Consider the following 16,140-nt stretch of genomic DNA (forward strand, 5'->3'; position numbering starts at 1 on the left):
AAAGCAAATCTACTGCCCTCTAGTGTCTCATATGAGGAGGTACTTGTTTCCCAAGATGCCCATTTAATAAAACAAAGACTGTCTGAAATGTTGGCTTTTTATACTGCATTATTGTAACTGTATAATAAATATATTTAAGAAACAATTTAAAATAAAACGTGCAAAATCTCAAAGTGTGTTCAAATTATTATTATCTTTATTTTTTTCCTTTTTATTTTTTTTTACACAGGGACAAAAGTCTCGAGATGAATTCTGGTTTGAGCATTTCACATCTTTATTTCGGTATTTTTTTAAACAATGTTGTGGCACCCAGATCTACAGTCTCAAAAAACGTGCACAAAAGTTTTGTATTTCCTGCAAATAAAAAATAAAATAAATTCTGACTCGAGCGAAGCAAAGAGCAGGAAACTAGTGTTAACTCACAACCCTTTCTGCGTCTAAGTCCCAGAGCATCAACCATTTCAGTTCTCAGCCTCATCACATTTAATAGATCAGTGTCCAGGAGTTATTCCCCCCTTTGGTAGTTTTTTAAAAAAAAATATTTCCTCCATTTAAAACAAATATTCCAACTTTTTTTCTTCTTTTTTTTTTTAGTAATATATCAGTCTTTACAAAAAAAGCGAGGACAACCCCTCTGCTTCCGATCCCTTGAGCCGAGCCCGAGCCCCGAATACCTCCCATCCCGGCAAAATATCAACACATGATCTGAGGACCAGGAGAGGGCGGGCGAACAGGAATGACATGTCGAGAGGGGAGGGGGTGTAAAAGAAAAAACAAAAATAAAAAAACAAAAATGACATGCGTCGTAATACATGATTTCCTTTTTTTTTTTTTTTTTTTTTTTTTTTTTTTAAATGAACCGACCAATATTGATCTGAGTGGGTGTTAGAACATTTGTCATCATAACCAAATATAATCAGTGACAGTGCATGTACAGCTACGTATTCTCATCAGTGTCACAAGTGTAATCCAGGTTACAAGCACTTCAATTAAAAAAAAAAAAAAAAAAAAAAAAAAGGAGAGGGGGTGCTGTGGCTACTTAAAGCAGGTAGACATGGACATGAACTGGACAAGCCGACTGGTGGAGCTGGGAAAGGAAAACCAAATAAAAATAAAGAGACGTGGGTCGAATATAAACACGGAATAAAACAGTCACTCTATTCTTATTTTGATATTTTTTATTTCTCCTTTTTGTCTTTTCCTTTTTAAAGAAAAAAAAAAAAAACTTGACTGTACAGAACTAAATCTATATGCCTATTCAGAGTTTTCCCAACTCTACTCCTTTGTGGTGGCCGAAAAATAAAAGGAAAGTGAAGAGAGCGAGAGAAGTGGGGGGGGGAGAATAAAGAGGTAACGTCTAATAACAAATCATTAAAACCTCCAACTTGAATCAAAACGGGGAATTAAAAACCTAACGTTTGCTTCTTCCGACTAAAACCAAAAAAATAAAAGAAAATAAAAAAATTAAAGAAAGAAAATAAATAAACTGAGCGGGTCAAATCAGTGGCAGTTGACAATTTCAAAATGAGGAAGAGGCGGTATAATATATATAAACTCTTAAGTTGGACAGTTGCATTGACTGCTTTATGGTAGCCGATGATATAAAAGTGAGATTTAGTGCAGACGCAGTGTCCTATCAGTTGGCTGCCAGTCCTGTGGCCTCAGACGAAAGCCTGGAGAAACAGAGAGAGAGACACCCGAAGAGCAGGGAGGGAGGGGGGGAGAGAGAGAGAGAGAAAGAGAGAAAGGCATGCAATCAGACAGACCAACATCAGTATCATTTACTATGTACAACAATATCTGAAAAAAATCCTTTATGAGGAAAAACATTTTCAATTTACTAAAACAGGTTGATGATGCTGTGACATGGAAAAACAAACGTTTGATTGATTCTAACGACTCTTTTCTTTAAGCGGGAAGCTGATCAGTGACTCCGTTTACACCTCGTATCAAAATGTCAGATCCAACCGTTATAAGCTAATTTTTGGTTGATAACCACAACAATGTGCCCAGTACACTTTTACAGAACCTGGCTAAAACATGTGCAACTGGTCCCTGAACACACCGTGGATGTATGTAGAGAGGAAAGTCCTACTGATCTGCTCAGACAGACATTTCATAGAAAATAAATAAGTTTAAAAAAAGATGCTCAAACAAGGGCATCATACTGCCCGTGGGATGATATTGCAAAGTGGAGATATATATATATATATATATATATATATATATATATAAATATAAAGGACCATGACAGCAATTTTTGTAATAAAACCATATATTTAAATTCGTCCCGTGTGGAATAATTCTTTGACGAAATGAAATAACTGAAGCAGGACGCTGCACTCTTTATTTTAGGTTGTTCATAAGTTGTTGTTTTGCAAGTGCATTAATATTCCGAATGTACCCAGTGTTCTTTGCGGTAAAGAAAGAGGAACATTTCTTAAGTAGAGGGTCAATCATCTCATTTTATTGGAACAGCCACACAGAGATAAAATGGTAAAATAGTTTGACATCCCTGCCTTAAAGTCTTGTAGTTGTTAGGTACTTCCTGTCGGGAAGTCTCTAGAACAGTCTATGTTTGCAATGAACACTTGAACGTAATAGAACCTCTCCAGCTACTCATTAAAATGCGGTAGGTTGGAACAGGAACACATAGAAAACATGCAGGACTGCAATGAACACTTAATACGGTGAAGGCCTGAGCTTCAGATCCTCCATTAAGCTTTTGTTTTTCCCAGAAGTTAGTGGTTTTTGAGGGGAAATACACACTGGATATCAGTCAAACAGTTAAAATGCATCTTAATTCCAGATGTAAATGGAGTCAATCTGATGTTTAGCAGTTGTTCCGAGCTGTTCTAGGAACTTTAAGGAGAAGTTACACGAGAAGATCCCCACTATTCTCATATTTTTAAGTATGAAGCTCAACTTAGTGTGCCATCCAATATGAGGAAGCTGCTAACAGGTTTATTGACCTCAATTGGTTCGATTTATAAAATACACTGATCTTTGTCAGTGTCTTCTTACACGAAGAGAAACAAAAGCTTGTGTTAAGTTCGAATCTGAGAAGAAAACCTGAATAAACTGTAATCTTGATTTAATCGACACAAAAGAGTGCAACAATGACTGGATCCTTAGTAGATTTTGAGGCGGCCCCCTTTTTCTTGGCACGGGGAAAGCAACTTCCTGCAGTCTCTGCTGGTTGCCTGGCAACGAGATGGCAGATTTTGTTATCTATGATCCGAGCCAGGATCGCTAGTTTCCTCCCAATTGTTATTGGTGAGCGAAGTTAACAAGCTGCTGGCTGTGGCTTCATATTCAACAGATATGAGAGGGTGGCAACTCTTCTCATTCAAACCTTTAGAAAAATGTCAATAGAATTTTAGTGAATGTTGATTTATTTCCTTTTAATATTTGGCGATATAGCCAAACTAAGTTCAAGCGGATGGATTTTTTTGTTGTATTTTAACTATTAACGGGAACTAAATGATGATTTGGTGGTTTTTATACCTGAGGGCAGATTTAGTTTATATCTAAATTACAATTCTTTTGTGTATAAGCATGGGAAAAAGAAAAAAAAAGGTCATGATACACTACGTTATAACGACTAGCAAGTCACTTAAAGTTCACTACAAGAAAACTATTCCCATAAATACAATGTGACATCTTAAATAGAGCCGCTACCTGAGCAGAGCTTACACTAAGAGAGAGAGAAATGCTTCAGTAGATCGGTGAGATAATTCCCTGTTCATGCTAAGTTCAGAGTGATTTAGAAATATAATTGCACTCGACACGTGTTTTCGTGAAGAAATCGGTTGAATCACGCTACAGATATCTATTTTCTTAAATATGGCATCAACCATCTCTCTGGCTTTGTAACAAGGGGGGGCTGCTTTCTGGAGTAAGCCGGGCATGGCACAGCCTGATTTTAAAAAAAGCAAGTGCAGGTACAGACAACAAAGCATTGTCAGTACTTGAGTAGTAGATGACTTATGTTTCCTTCGTTAGTAAGGGGAGAGCCTTCGTCTTTTAGACTTGGAGCCCAGCTCGGGGGCGACTTTGGGCTCAGCGGGGATTGGGTGTGAGGGGTTACTGGCCCCGCTGACAACATGGAGGGCCAGGAGAGGGAGGGGCTTGATACTGAGGAGACTCGACACACAGGCGGGAGAGCTGGGGAGCAGGGAATCGGTGGAGGAGGAAGAGGAGGAGGAGGAGGAGGGAGGAGGAGGCCCTGGAGCCAACAAGGACAGAGGGATGGAGGCTGTGGGGGGCACCACACAGGAGGAAGAGGAGGAGGAGGAGGAGGAGGAAGAGAAGGAGGAGGAAGCAGCAGAGGAGGTGGTGGTGGTGGTAGTAGTAGTAGTAGTGGTAGTAGTAGTAGTAGAGGTGGAGGGAGGGCACAGGCTGGTCTGTTCAGGGTTCAAGGAGGAGGAGGAGGGAGGAGGTTTAGAGGACTCTACACTGTAGAAAGAGAGACAAGGAGAGAGGGACAACACAGTCGGGATGGGTCACAGGGCAGGCTGGTGAGCAATGGGTGAGGGGGGCAGGTGTGGGTTTGAGGGTGGGAGGAGGGGTAGGGGGGGTGGGGGGCAAAATCACTCAGGGATGAGACCAAAAACAAAGACGGAAAACTTCATTAGGGTTTAATGACTCAATTAAAACTAAACAAAAACACTAAGGTCTCTGGTGATTGATGAGGAAGCAAATGAAGAGTGAACCAACACAAGCGCAGACTGACAAAGAGCGAGTAAACAGCACAGTGACCGTTAGCAAAAGGTAAGTAACCCCCAAAACGGAATTTTAGCCCGTGCATTAACTACAGATGATGCAACAGGTAGGTTTGGAATTTAGGTTAAATAATTCTCTTTCATGGGCGACTGTTGGCTTGCGACTTCAAATGCGGGGTTTAAAAGGCTCCAATGATCAATATTGCGAACAGAATGACAATTATTGGTGCCTGTCTAATTAAAGGGGGAACAAAAAGCTATGACACTTTATTTTTTTATTTATTGCACTGTATTAATCCCCCAGAGGGGAAATTCCGTCAGTAGCAGCCACACAGAATAGTGCTCAGGGGCAATCAGGCTGGTGGGGGCCGAGGGTCTTGGCCAGTGACCGCCCCCAGTGCTTGTTTTTTAGAACTAAATTGCCTTTAATAGTGGATGAATAAAAACGCAACATCTAGTGCAGGGATGTCAAACTCAATTTAGCTGCTGGGCAACACAAAGCCCAATAGCATCAAATAAAAATAAACTAGAATCCAGAAAAATACTACAACTTCGAAAAGGCTTTCTTTTAGTGTGGGAAAAGTTCAGGTAAAACTAAATGATGTTCACATTGAATGCACTTCTTAGAGGTTTTATTCAGACTAACGCTGGAAAAAGACCGTCGCCTCACAAGACTTCACAAACACACACACACACACATATGGCATGGAGGTTTTTACACTGTTATTTTGCTAAAGGGAGCGAGCAGTCACTGCTGCATCACTCATCAGTTCTGCTTTATGTTCAGTTATAGACATCAGTGTTTTGTCATTTGCCTTCACTGAAACAGTTCCCCAAGCAGACAAATTAGAAACGGCAGTTACCTAAATTGAAAAGGGGCAGTTTGTGTCTTTGTTATTCTGTACGAGTTGGATTGAACTCTCTGTGGGCCGATTCTGGCCCAGATGTTTGACACCCCTGATCTAGTGCAGCTTCAATGCTACTTCAATAATTATACCCTTTGGGATTTAAAAACAAAACTTCTTTTTGCAGTGCAATAGTTTCAAATACAAGACAAAATGCCAGTGCAGATTAAACTACATGCACAGCAATGTAAATCACATATTGACCTGTTCCAGAGAGTGATAAAGTAAAGGCCTCATTTTGCTGCTATTGCAATAATTAGGGATGGAAACAAATTGCTCAGCCATTTATAATATTTTGATGACTAAACTGACAGCTCCCTCAGGACCATATGGGATATAAGCAAGCAGAGCAAATTGAGAAACATATTCCTTGTTGGCAAAAGAAAATAAGACGGACTACAATATCCAAGTAAAGCAAAATAACTTGATGTAAAGTAACTACATAAAAACAAAGCCTCGGCTGCTCATTCTGAGCTTGAATCAATCATCTGTTTGTATGGATTGTCTCACCTGGCATTGATGAGGTACTCCGCCAGGCTGATGCTGGCAGGCGAGCCTGTGATGGTAACCTGGCGGTCAGTCGATCCATCCACTGGATTTGCAATCTTGATCTGGGCACCTGACATTTGCCTGATCTCATTGATCTTGGCTCCCTGGCGGCCGATGATGCACCCAATAAGCTGGAGGAGAAGAGCGGCGGAATTAGGCGATAGAGTAAAGACGTGCTTCTGGTGAGAGCGCATCCATTTGTGGTTGAAACGGCGGGACATCACACGAAAAGAAAACTCCAAAGATTCAACTCTAAATATTTACAATCCCAATGTTTTATGAAAACCTTGCAGTTACATTACTCAAACGGCAACAATCCCAGAGCTCAGCGGGTCACATTTACAGCAGCTATTGTGAGATCAGGCGAAGGTGAGGAGATGGATGCAAAGGCTCCAAAAATGCTTTTTTTTGTTTTGTTTTTTTATCCTCACCTCTGTATTTTACAAGAAGAAATTGCTAAACCTGATAATCAGAGTTCTATATCCAATACCTATTATACACACACTTGCAAGGCCGACTATTAGATGCTCCGATTGTTTTGTTTGACTTACATCATTTGGAATGGTCATCTCATGGGAACTGGGCTGAGCTGAAGCATCTATTCCTGACAAAGAAGATGAAGAAAAAAAAAAAAAATGCCTTAAATAAGCAGAACAAAAATTAACAATTGAGGCTCCAACAGAGTAATAAAGCCAATGAGCCTGACGGAGGGGAATTATTGAACCTATTTCAGGGATCACCGCGAGCAAACTCTTTGTTTACCACAAAATAGGTACAAAGTTTAGTTCATATCCAACATAAAAAAAATACAGGATTACATTATGAATTGTGTGTAACAGGGTTGGAATTTCATGTGAGTAGTAAAGTAAATAAAACACGCATCTTAATGAAGTTAAACAGAGTGAATCACTCGGAGGAATTCAATCGATTAAAACCAGAAATGAAGTTTCTGTGTATCATTTATGATAATTAGCCAAAAGATAGCTAAACACCGAGATATGGGCCGTCATCATTTTCTCCATTTTGCTCTGCTAAAGCATTTTTTCCTCCCAGTCAAAGTACTTGAATGATGATGTTACTTTTAAAATTGGGCTGGAATTTAAAGCACTGTGCACATGAAACTGGTGCGAGTGACAATATTTCTTCTGGTAAGACAAATTCTGGGTACTTCATTACACAGTAAAGTAGCGCCACTTAATAGTGTGTAGACCAAAGACATAGTGGGAAATTAAGCAAATTTAGGGTAATTATTCAAAATAGATTCCATCACCTATAAATTAAATATGAGGGTATTTATTCAAACAGATTTTGCAATGTTGCTGAGTAACACGATGGGATGGACGTTGAATTCTCCCATAAAGGGTTAAAGTTGCAGTAAGCTGGAGCTGATCAATGAAAAAAGGCCAAACATCACACCTACCGTCAATTTACAGTCACTGATTAAGCTGACGGTGATGTATTTTGATTGTTTGAGGACCCGCTTCATCAATACTTATCCAACTTATTTGGAAATGCTGCCGTCTCTCATGTTACCAGCGGATACACCCGTCACTTTGACCTGGCAGAGGTCAGCGTTTCACTTCTGAGCTTTTTTGTTGTGATACACATTTTTCATAGGTTCAGTTGTAATACACGCACAAATGTCACATATGACCAGGAAGAGAACGCAAACTTGACAAAGAAATAAGAATCAAACTGTGGCTTTCTCGGCATGACCCAAAAGTTGCTCACCATTTCAATAATGATTCCATGACTTAGTGGTTATAAACTGCTGCGCTTGTTGATCTTTAAAAGATATTTTAGCTCAGAATCCAACTTTTCTTCCAGTGGTTTGCCTTTTTACAGGACTGATGAAGTTGACAGGTTATATTATATATATATATATATATATATATAAGTGGAACATAACGGAGTTTTGTAAACCTTTGTTTGTTTTTTACACGATAGGATTGAAATTTCCAATTTCCAACCATTTTAACGAGTGCACTACAAAACAGTTGCAGATAATATTCCTTTGGAAAACACAGAAAAAAATGTGTTTTGAATAATGCTTAACATATTTTGAACAATAAGTAGTAGTAGAAATAAGGTTATTACTTAACTTTAACACTGGCCTAAATAAAACAGACCTCTCCAAATCCTGCTATTATTCTAAACGGATAAAGTTAAATCTTAAAATATGTATACAAGTTTGAGGACTGACAAAATAAAAACAATGCTTATTGTTCAACATATTTGTGGTGGCATGTTGTGCATCTGCTCAAAAAACCCGTGGGACTTTCTGGGAGTCTGGCGGTTTAAAATAAAAATGAAGCACTGAGAGGCTGCAGGCCTTGTCACGCTGCATACCAGTGAATCCCTGGTTGCTTGGTGCGATGGGGAAGGGGGTCTGCTGCATAGCCAGCTGGTGAAGCTTGGTGAGCTGTGGAGAGATAGCAGCAGAGGAAGACTGTGAGAGTGAGAGAGGAGGCAGGGAGAGAAATGGGAGGAAATGGAAAACACAAGAGGAGGGAAAAACAGAACATAAAAAAATCACTGTCAGTACATACGACACAAAAAATATTTCACACACACACACACACACACACATTATCACGTGCAGATCTCTTCAAAGCTCTACATAGATCACTTTTGTCTAAAATTGTGTGGGGGTTTTTAGCTCGTCTACGTGGGGTACCCCCGTAGATATTCCTCCAAAGTGCGGGGCTGCTTCTCTGGGTGAAGCTTTCTCGCAGTCTTCGGGGATGACTAAAGTTACAATACACACACGTGAAAGAGAGCTCAATATGCAAAACACCACTTTAGAAGCTCTAAACATATTTACACTTTACCAACGTCACCACTACAGATGCATAAAACTTTTTTTTTTTTTTTTTTTTTTTGTTTAGAGAGGAGGCATGTGTTCAACTGTGACAAAGAAAATCTGCCCATTCACACAACTTAAGGGTTCATAATAGTATAAAATTAACATTCAAATTGTCACACATTGCAGCTGACCGTTAAGTCCTTGCTCTGAGGCAGTAAGACTAATCAAATGCACTTGGTGGGACTCATTAAAGAAAAATTTTTAATTGAATTGAATCAAACAAGTGGCCAGAGCACAGAGTTATAATGAAAGAAAAGAACAATATGTTTATCTAGGACAGACTAATGAATGAGACAGACATGTGAAACAAGACAGCACAAAAGGGGAAGAAAACAAAACACATTGAAGGAGTAAGCAGGAGGGACAGATTATTATTCATGGAACAGTGGAGAGTCTGGACAAACAAACAACAAATGTCAGTTCAATTAACAACTGACTGCCAATAAACGGACAGAATAGACAAAATTAGAGTAGCTTCCCAACGCTGCCGTGTAAATGGTCAATTAAAATAATGTGGTGATTACAGGTCAGGGGACGGCAAAATAAAGGAAAATGAGGGGCAAGCTAAGCTGCGGCTACAGGCTGTGAAACTGATGCGTGGGCGGATCACATTTTGGAAGAGGACAGTTGTAATTATGGGTGGGAGTGGTGGTGGTGGGGAGGGGTCATGTAAAAACGTCTACTGCACTTACATCTGGCTGTGGAATCGCGTGTTGTCCTTGTACGGCATACGCCTGAAACAAACGAAAACAAAGCTTTCATGGGGCTCACGTCTGATTGTAAGGGGGCAGCTCACTTCTCCGGCTGCAGCACTCTCGAGTTGCGAAAATCTCTTGGAAGACTTTTTAAAAACACCAAAGCCTCGTCTCTACTCATGACATTAAAGAATAGCAGCATTTATGCCTTGTCCAAAGTCTCCACATTTCTGGAAAAAAGGGAAATCCTTTGAGACGTCGCAGCAGAATTAAGAAAAACCAGAAGGCGAATACAAAAAGGTATTGAGTGGCAAGATAAAATATCTTTTTAATGTTAGGCCAACAAGCACCAGACAGTGTTTGGTTCAGACTGACATTAGAGGAAGATAAGCCACCTCACTTCTGTGAGCCGACACTGGAAACATGAAAACACTCTAGGAATGACACAAAAAGGAAATCTGTTAAAAAATAAAATGAAAAAATAAAAGCATTTTGGCCAAATGGGATCAGACGTTGCCGAAGGTGCAAATCCTTATTCAGTTAGTGCAGGCAGCTCTTGTTGCACCAGTTTCTTGTTTTTTTTTTTTTAACTTAAGATCACCTGTAGAAGCAGAAATAACTATGGACTTATTATTTGAATAGCCTTTAATCCTACATTAAGATTTTATTTTTAAACAAATAGTATGCAAAGCCAATGACAAACATCCCAGACAGTGAAATGCATCCCAAATAAAATCCTGGGTCCCTCTGAAGGGTCATACACGTACCTGTCCGCCTGCAAAGATGACGGGTGATCCTGAAGGCTTGGGTCGGTAGGGGATAGTGACCCCCTTAGGGGGAGACTACAAAAGACAAAATATGAGTCAATACAGTTATACCAACATAATATAGGAAATTTTGGCAATAGGATCATACAATACATCAAATACTATAAATCGGGCATGGGCTACTATCAGTCTCTGTGATGGCTCCAAAAAATAATCCTGCAAGGGAGAAGGCTGATTGGCAACACTTCTATCCAATATCAATTGAAAATAATCTTTAATGTCAAAATAAATACAATTTAATGTGGAATATACTAAAGTCATGGTTGATTCAATCAGTTAGTTCTTGACATTAAATATTTAGCCCAAATTCTCATTCATCAATTTATGGCAATGAGTTCAATTTGGTCCTCCACAGGATTAGGACGTGATTTGGTGGCCCTCACCTTGATCAAAGTTACCCATCCCTGCTTTAGATCATGAGAAAACACATTCCAGTTTAAAGATTAGATTAAATAGACAAAGAAGAGGAATTTTGACTGATTTGTACACAACGCTTCATTATTTATATTTAATTTTAATTAAATCTCAGGCTTTTATTTCAAAAACAAATGCAGAAGTAGAACATTTTCCTACTGTGAGTCGGACTGCTCACTCTCTCTTCAACTTCTGCATCAGTAACCATGACTGTCTGTTTTAAAAAAAAAAAATAAAAAAAAAAAAGAGCTCCACTGACGCAGTTGCTCCATCTGAGCTCTTTTACTGCATCTCCAACCTCCCGAATAAATACAGATCACAAATTAAGTGCGACCTGTTGCTTCACTACTATAGATGAAGGCTGGTTGATAGCTTACAGGCCCAGTATTAATACTTTGCCACAATCGTATCAAACTTGAAATGTCCAACTTGTCCAAACCCAACACACCAAAGCTATAAAACCGAATGGTAGCCATACGTAGGCTTTATTAATATACACCCACCACTAAATAGGCTTCCCTACTTTTTAGAGTGCACTTACCTCAAGCATGACCACACAGATCTGCTTTACACACTCAATAATTGACTGAGGCGTGCCTGCGATGGTGATGGCACGCTCCGTGGAGTTGGGGAGCATGTCTCCCGCCACTTGTACCTGAGCACCGGTTGACTGGAACGCACAAGAAAAGAAAGGCATCACATTAGGATATCCGGGCAACCTGCATGCAAACGCTCCCTCGTCACTGAACTCGAGTAGGACAGTGACGGCTAAAACTGACAGGAATGCAGTTCACGCTTCTTTTTTTGTGGAGGGTTTTGTTTTACACATGGTGGTTCACTGTGCACACCTCTCGAATTTCCTTGATCTTGCAGCCACCTTTCCCAATGAGGGAGCCACACTGGCTGGCAGGCACCACAATGCGTAGGGTCACTGGGGGCTTGCTGGTAGCTGTGCTGTTTGTCATTGAGCTGCTTATATCCTGACGGAAAAAAAAAAGAGAAAAAGAAACAACATTGACGTCTGTAATCAGGCTGTTACAGTTTGGCCTGTAAATCAATGACCGAGGGCAAACTAGGACCCACCTCTTCCAATTTTTCAATGATCATGGAGAATGCCTTGAAGATGGCAGTGGTTGGACCCGCCAAAGTAATGATCCTCTCGGGACAATTGCCCTCGGAGATGTTGATGCGAGCCCCGCTCTACAAAAAGGCAGGAAAATGTGACTTTGAGTCATCGATCTGGAGTCTTGAGATGAAAATATCAACTGCAGACTTGCAGTTGTTCCCAAATTAGCCACAGTATGCATGAATACTTAACACAGGAAAGCACAGATCTCACCTCTTCTCTCATCTTCTTCACAGATTCACCTTTCTGTTCGTGGAAAATCACATTTAAACAGGACTTATCATCAATCACAAAAGACCAAGCTTGTTATTGTGAACATGCTTTAATCATTTCAAAATTAGGCTTACCTTCCCAATAATGCTTCCAACTTCCTAAAATAAGAAAAGAAAGAGCTAACTTAGGGTGATTGTTTCTCTCTCTCGCATTGCTCTTATGGACACGACACATTATTCATCAATCCTAACATTCGCGAACGTGGTGGTCCTTAATTTGAAGAAAATAAAGCTTTATTAACCCAATAACTACTTTTTCTTTTCTCCCCCCAGCGTGTTTCTTCCCATCTGGTACAGTGTGATAATAATGCTGTTGATTTAACTGACGCACAAGATGCATCAGGTATTTAAAGGTGGAAATGTCCATCAAATGCCAGGGCTTGTTTTAAGTTGCCATAAAGTTCTGTTTTGTTGGGACATCTTGTTTCAACACAATCTGATTCCATTGCAATGCAAGCTGATGGGTCAGATTGTGAGTATTCACTTCTTCACACATGGCATCTAAACATATGAAATCACAAAGGCGACAACAACAGTCATTTATTTATTTGAGGTTAAAAAGGCAGTTTGAGGCTATTGGGCGGAAAATATAATGCAACATTTTGGGCTACGTGGTGAAACAATCCAGAAAAATATATATTTCAAGCTATTATGTGACCACTCAGAGGAATTTTGATGGAGGCATTTGGATTTACTCATTGGCTTAACCTGTTTGCCAATCTTTACATAAAACCTAACCAAAGAGGGGCCGCAGTCAGGCACTAAAGTCTCTTAGCTGAGCTTCAGCACAGCCGTAGGCAAACTTTCCTTTGAGGTGCAGGCCCAGTAGTTGAGGCAACGCCACTATTGATCCCAGCAAAGCCCGTGCCTTCTATACATCTCAGGAGAGACTTTATTTCCATATATATTTTTATATTTCATCACACACACTATTGGGAGTACCGACAAAGGCAGCTGATGGTTGGCCTCACCTTGCCGTGCATGAGCAGCCTAATAGTAAGGGTGACATTGAGCCCGCCTTCAATCACACCGGAGTCCATAACTGCAATTGCAACTCAACCGTCAGTCGAGAACTGGAGTCTTTGGTCACAGAGATGGATCTGATGGGACAGAAACAAGCAGAATAATGAATCCAGATCAAAACAGAGTGAATTGTTACTCAGTAGATTTGCAAATTGCCATGCATGGAAGTGGCTTCATTCAACACTATTCTCACTGGACTAGTGAGAAAGAAAGAGGATCGATTCAGATATGAGAATCATCCTACTTAGAGTATTTGAAGAACTAACCAGAAAAAGGAGCTGAGAGATGTCGAAATTGTTTTACAGCAATTCAGCACCCACCTTGTAAACCAAATATGAAATATATGAAATATGGAAAATATTAAATATTTCTAACATTCGGTTTCAGTTTAGTACATCACGATAAATACTTTCAAGCATTAACTCTTCGAAGTTACTGATTTCTGGGGAAAACAACAAAACCTACTCGGGAAGCCTATAAATAAATACATGTGAGCTATTCGGAGTATTTAAGGGCCTTGGAATCCCAATTTACCCAGTTTACCTTACCAGTTACGACAACCTGACAAATTAACCTGGGTCACGTTTGTGTTTATGGGTTGTATAAGAAACGAAGGAAGACACACTTACTAAAGAAAATTGATCAAATTTAGTTTTTCGTGAAGTTCTTTCATCGATAGATTGGTCTGATCGTACAGTACAAGAATTATGTGGGTCATAGCTGATGCTAGCAGCGCGAACTAACGGCGCACCACGACGAATCAGAAAGAAATGGCTTTTAAAAACTCCTCGTAGCTGTGTCAACTACACGCAGTTGGCGAGATCGATCTATTTACAGCAGCCTCAATTCTTCTGAAGCGGAAGTTAAGAGTCAGGCAACGTGTGATTTAGCGAAGAAACGCTGGATAACCCCATGGCTCGTATGCTAACGCCGCTTTTTAATTTGCCAAGAACCAAGTTTATCAACAAATGTGCGGCAAATTACGCTCACGCTGCCCTTTGCGTCCCCATTCACGAGAAACGTGTACAATCGTGTACGGTGTGAAACATGCGGGAATAAAAACACACTCTGGCGGTAACGACGAGTTAAAAAGCACGGCTATTTAACTATTAAAGCTGGATTGCAAGTCTATTAGCATGTTAGCATTATGGTGGCACGGAAAATGAATGAGGCATGCGTGTGCCATTTAGCCAGGCTAGCTCGATAGCTTCAATCGTCAAGGTTTTAGACGGCAGTTCCAATATAGTTTCCCTCCGCGCCGAGGTTGTCCGGTTCAGATTTCTTTGAGCGGGGGCGCGAAATAGAAAGATTCCTTTTAAAGCGGTGTTAATTTAAAGTTTCCTGCCGCGGCTAGCTGTAGCCGCAGCTACACTACGTACCGAGACTGCGTGCTCATCGTCGCGCGGCCTGTTAGCACGCCGCTCCGGCTCGCGCGGCTGCCTTGCTAGCTGCTGGGCGCGATTTCTTTCCGCTACTTCATATCGTACCGACAAACATTTAAAAAAATTTAAAAAAAGAGAGTTAAAAACACCGAGTGGCGACAAAACTCACCTAAGTCGTGCGTCGGTAAGTGATCGGGGGGAGGGTTGGGGTTGTAAGGGTAGAAGGGGAGAGGTTCGGGAGGGTAGAAACCCGGGGGAGAGTTTAGAAAGGACTCGGGGAAGAGGGAAGAGTGATGTGAGATCGAGCTCCACTCCTTTACACAAAGACAACAAAATTATAACCTCTGAACTTTCAACCCTCGGAGCCCCCCCCCCCACTCTTCATCCTCCACCACGGGAATGACCCCGAAACGCCCCAAAAATGTTATACACACGTCTACGATGCTAAAAAACTACATATGAGGCAGTGGGTGAAAAAAAAGACATTAAATAAAAATATTATTGAATAAAATCCCCACGTTTTGTCACGTTGATTGAAAAAACCAGAAGATAAAGCTCTGCTGGTGGGAACGAAGGAGATCACGCGTTTTATTTAACGTGCACGCTCCCATTATACTTATGGAATTATCAAATGTTTCACCTTTAAAAACTTCAGTAAAATACTAAGATAGAATGCCACTAGTGGGCGGAACGTTTATTGCAAGTTACTTTATTTACAATGCTGGAATTACAATTTGAAGTCACAAACTCAGTTAACAAAAAAAGATTACATTTTCACCTGTCGTGCACACAAATGTGATAAATAAATTTAAAAAAAAGCTCAAACTATGTGTTTGATGCAGAAACAGCACAATTAAGGACGATTGAGCAACATCATGGCAGGTTATGAGTAGGAAAACTTGTGTATGATTTTGACCATTAACTGGTAACATGTTAATGGTCATACAAGTTGTTAAACCTAATTTTCATTAGATTCACTGATAGCCTTTCTATTTAATTTTCTTTCAGAAATTTTAATAAAATACTTCAAATACAAAAGCATTTATTTTGGGCCATCTTGGTATTGATATAAACAGTTTCTTCAGATTTAATTCAATCGACAGCTGTATGTATGTTTAATGCACTGACACATACTTGCACAACAATCTTTTGTGGCACATAAAGCTGACAATAATCAAGACCACAGTGTGAGTGTTGTCCTAAAGTACCTGGAACAGCACAGTAGTTTAAAATATCATATTATGGAATTCCTCTTGTTGGAATGATGGAATAGAATGTCTATTCTATTTCCATTGAGATTTTTTTATGAAATATCTATTTAAAAGCCACTTTGGGGCAGAGCGTGTATTCTATAGTT

At 40.0% G+C, this 16,140-nt stretch overlaps 1 protein-coding gene across 5 annotated transcripts; it reads right to left on the bottom strand.

The window, feature by feature from the left end:
- Nucleotides 1–539: 539 nt before the first annotated feature.
- On the bottom strand, nucleotides 540–15,129 carry LOC308108208 (poly(rC)-binding protein 2; the record flags this gene model as incomplete). 5 transcript variants are annotated; one of them, XM_080460989.1, is made up of 13 exons in its annotated part: nucleotides 14,953–15,129; nucleotides 13,350–13,478; nucleotides 12,454–12,477; nucleotides 12,320–12,352; nucleotides 12,064–12,180; nucleotides 11,829–11,960; nucleotides 11,522–11,650; nucleotides 10,507–10,581; nucleotides 9,737–9,778; nucleotides 8,528–8,600; nucleotides 6,730–6,782; nucleotides 6,140–6,309; nucleotides 540–1,673 (listed from the first exon to the last, which is right to left on the bottom strand). In XM_080460989.1, exons 2-13 carry the CDS (start codon nucleotides 13,416–13,418, stop codon nucleotides 1,637–1,639), a joined length of 954 nt encoding a protein of 317 aa, XP_080317115.1. In that variant the 5' UTR covers nucleotides 13,419–13,478; nucleotides 14,953–15,129. The 5 variants fall into 5 exon arrangements, with proteins under 5 accessions (XP_080317115.1, XP_080317116.1, XP_080317114.1 ...); XM_080460990.1 differs by having other exon boundaries at nucleotides 6,730–6,776; nucleotides 14,953–15,127; XM_080460988.1 differs by having other exon boundaries at nucleotides 6,730–6,776; nucleotides 8,528–8,627; nucleotides 14,953–15,127.
- Between the last annotated feature and the right edge of the window lie 1,011 nt (nucleotides 15,130–16,140).

This window comes from Lipophrys pholis, assembly GCF_963383615.2.
Source record: "Lipophrys pholis genome assembly, chromosome: 4".
Classification (NCBI taxonomy): domain Eukaryota; kingdom Metazoa; phylum Chordata; class Actinopteri; order Blenniiformes; family Blenniidae; genus Lipophrys; species Lipophrys pholis.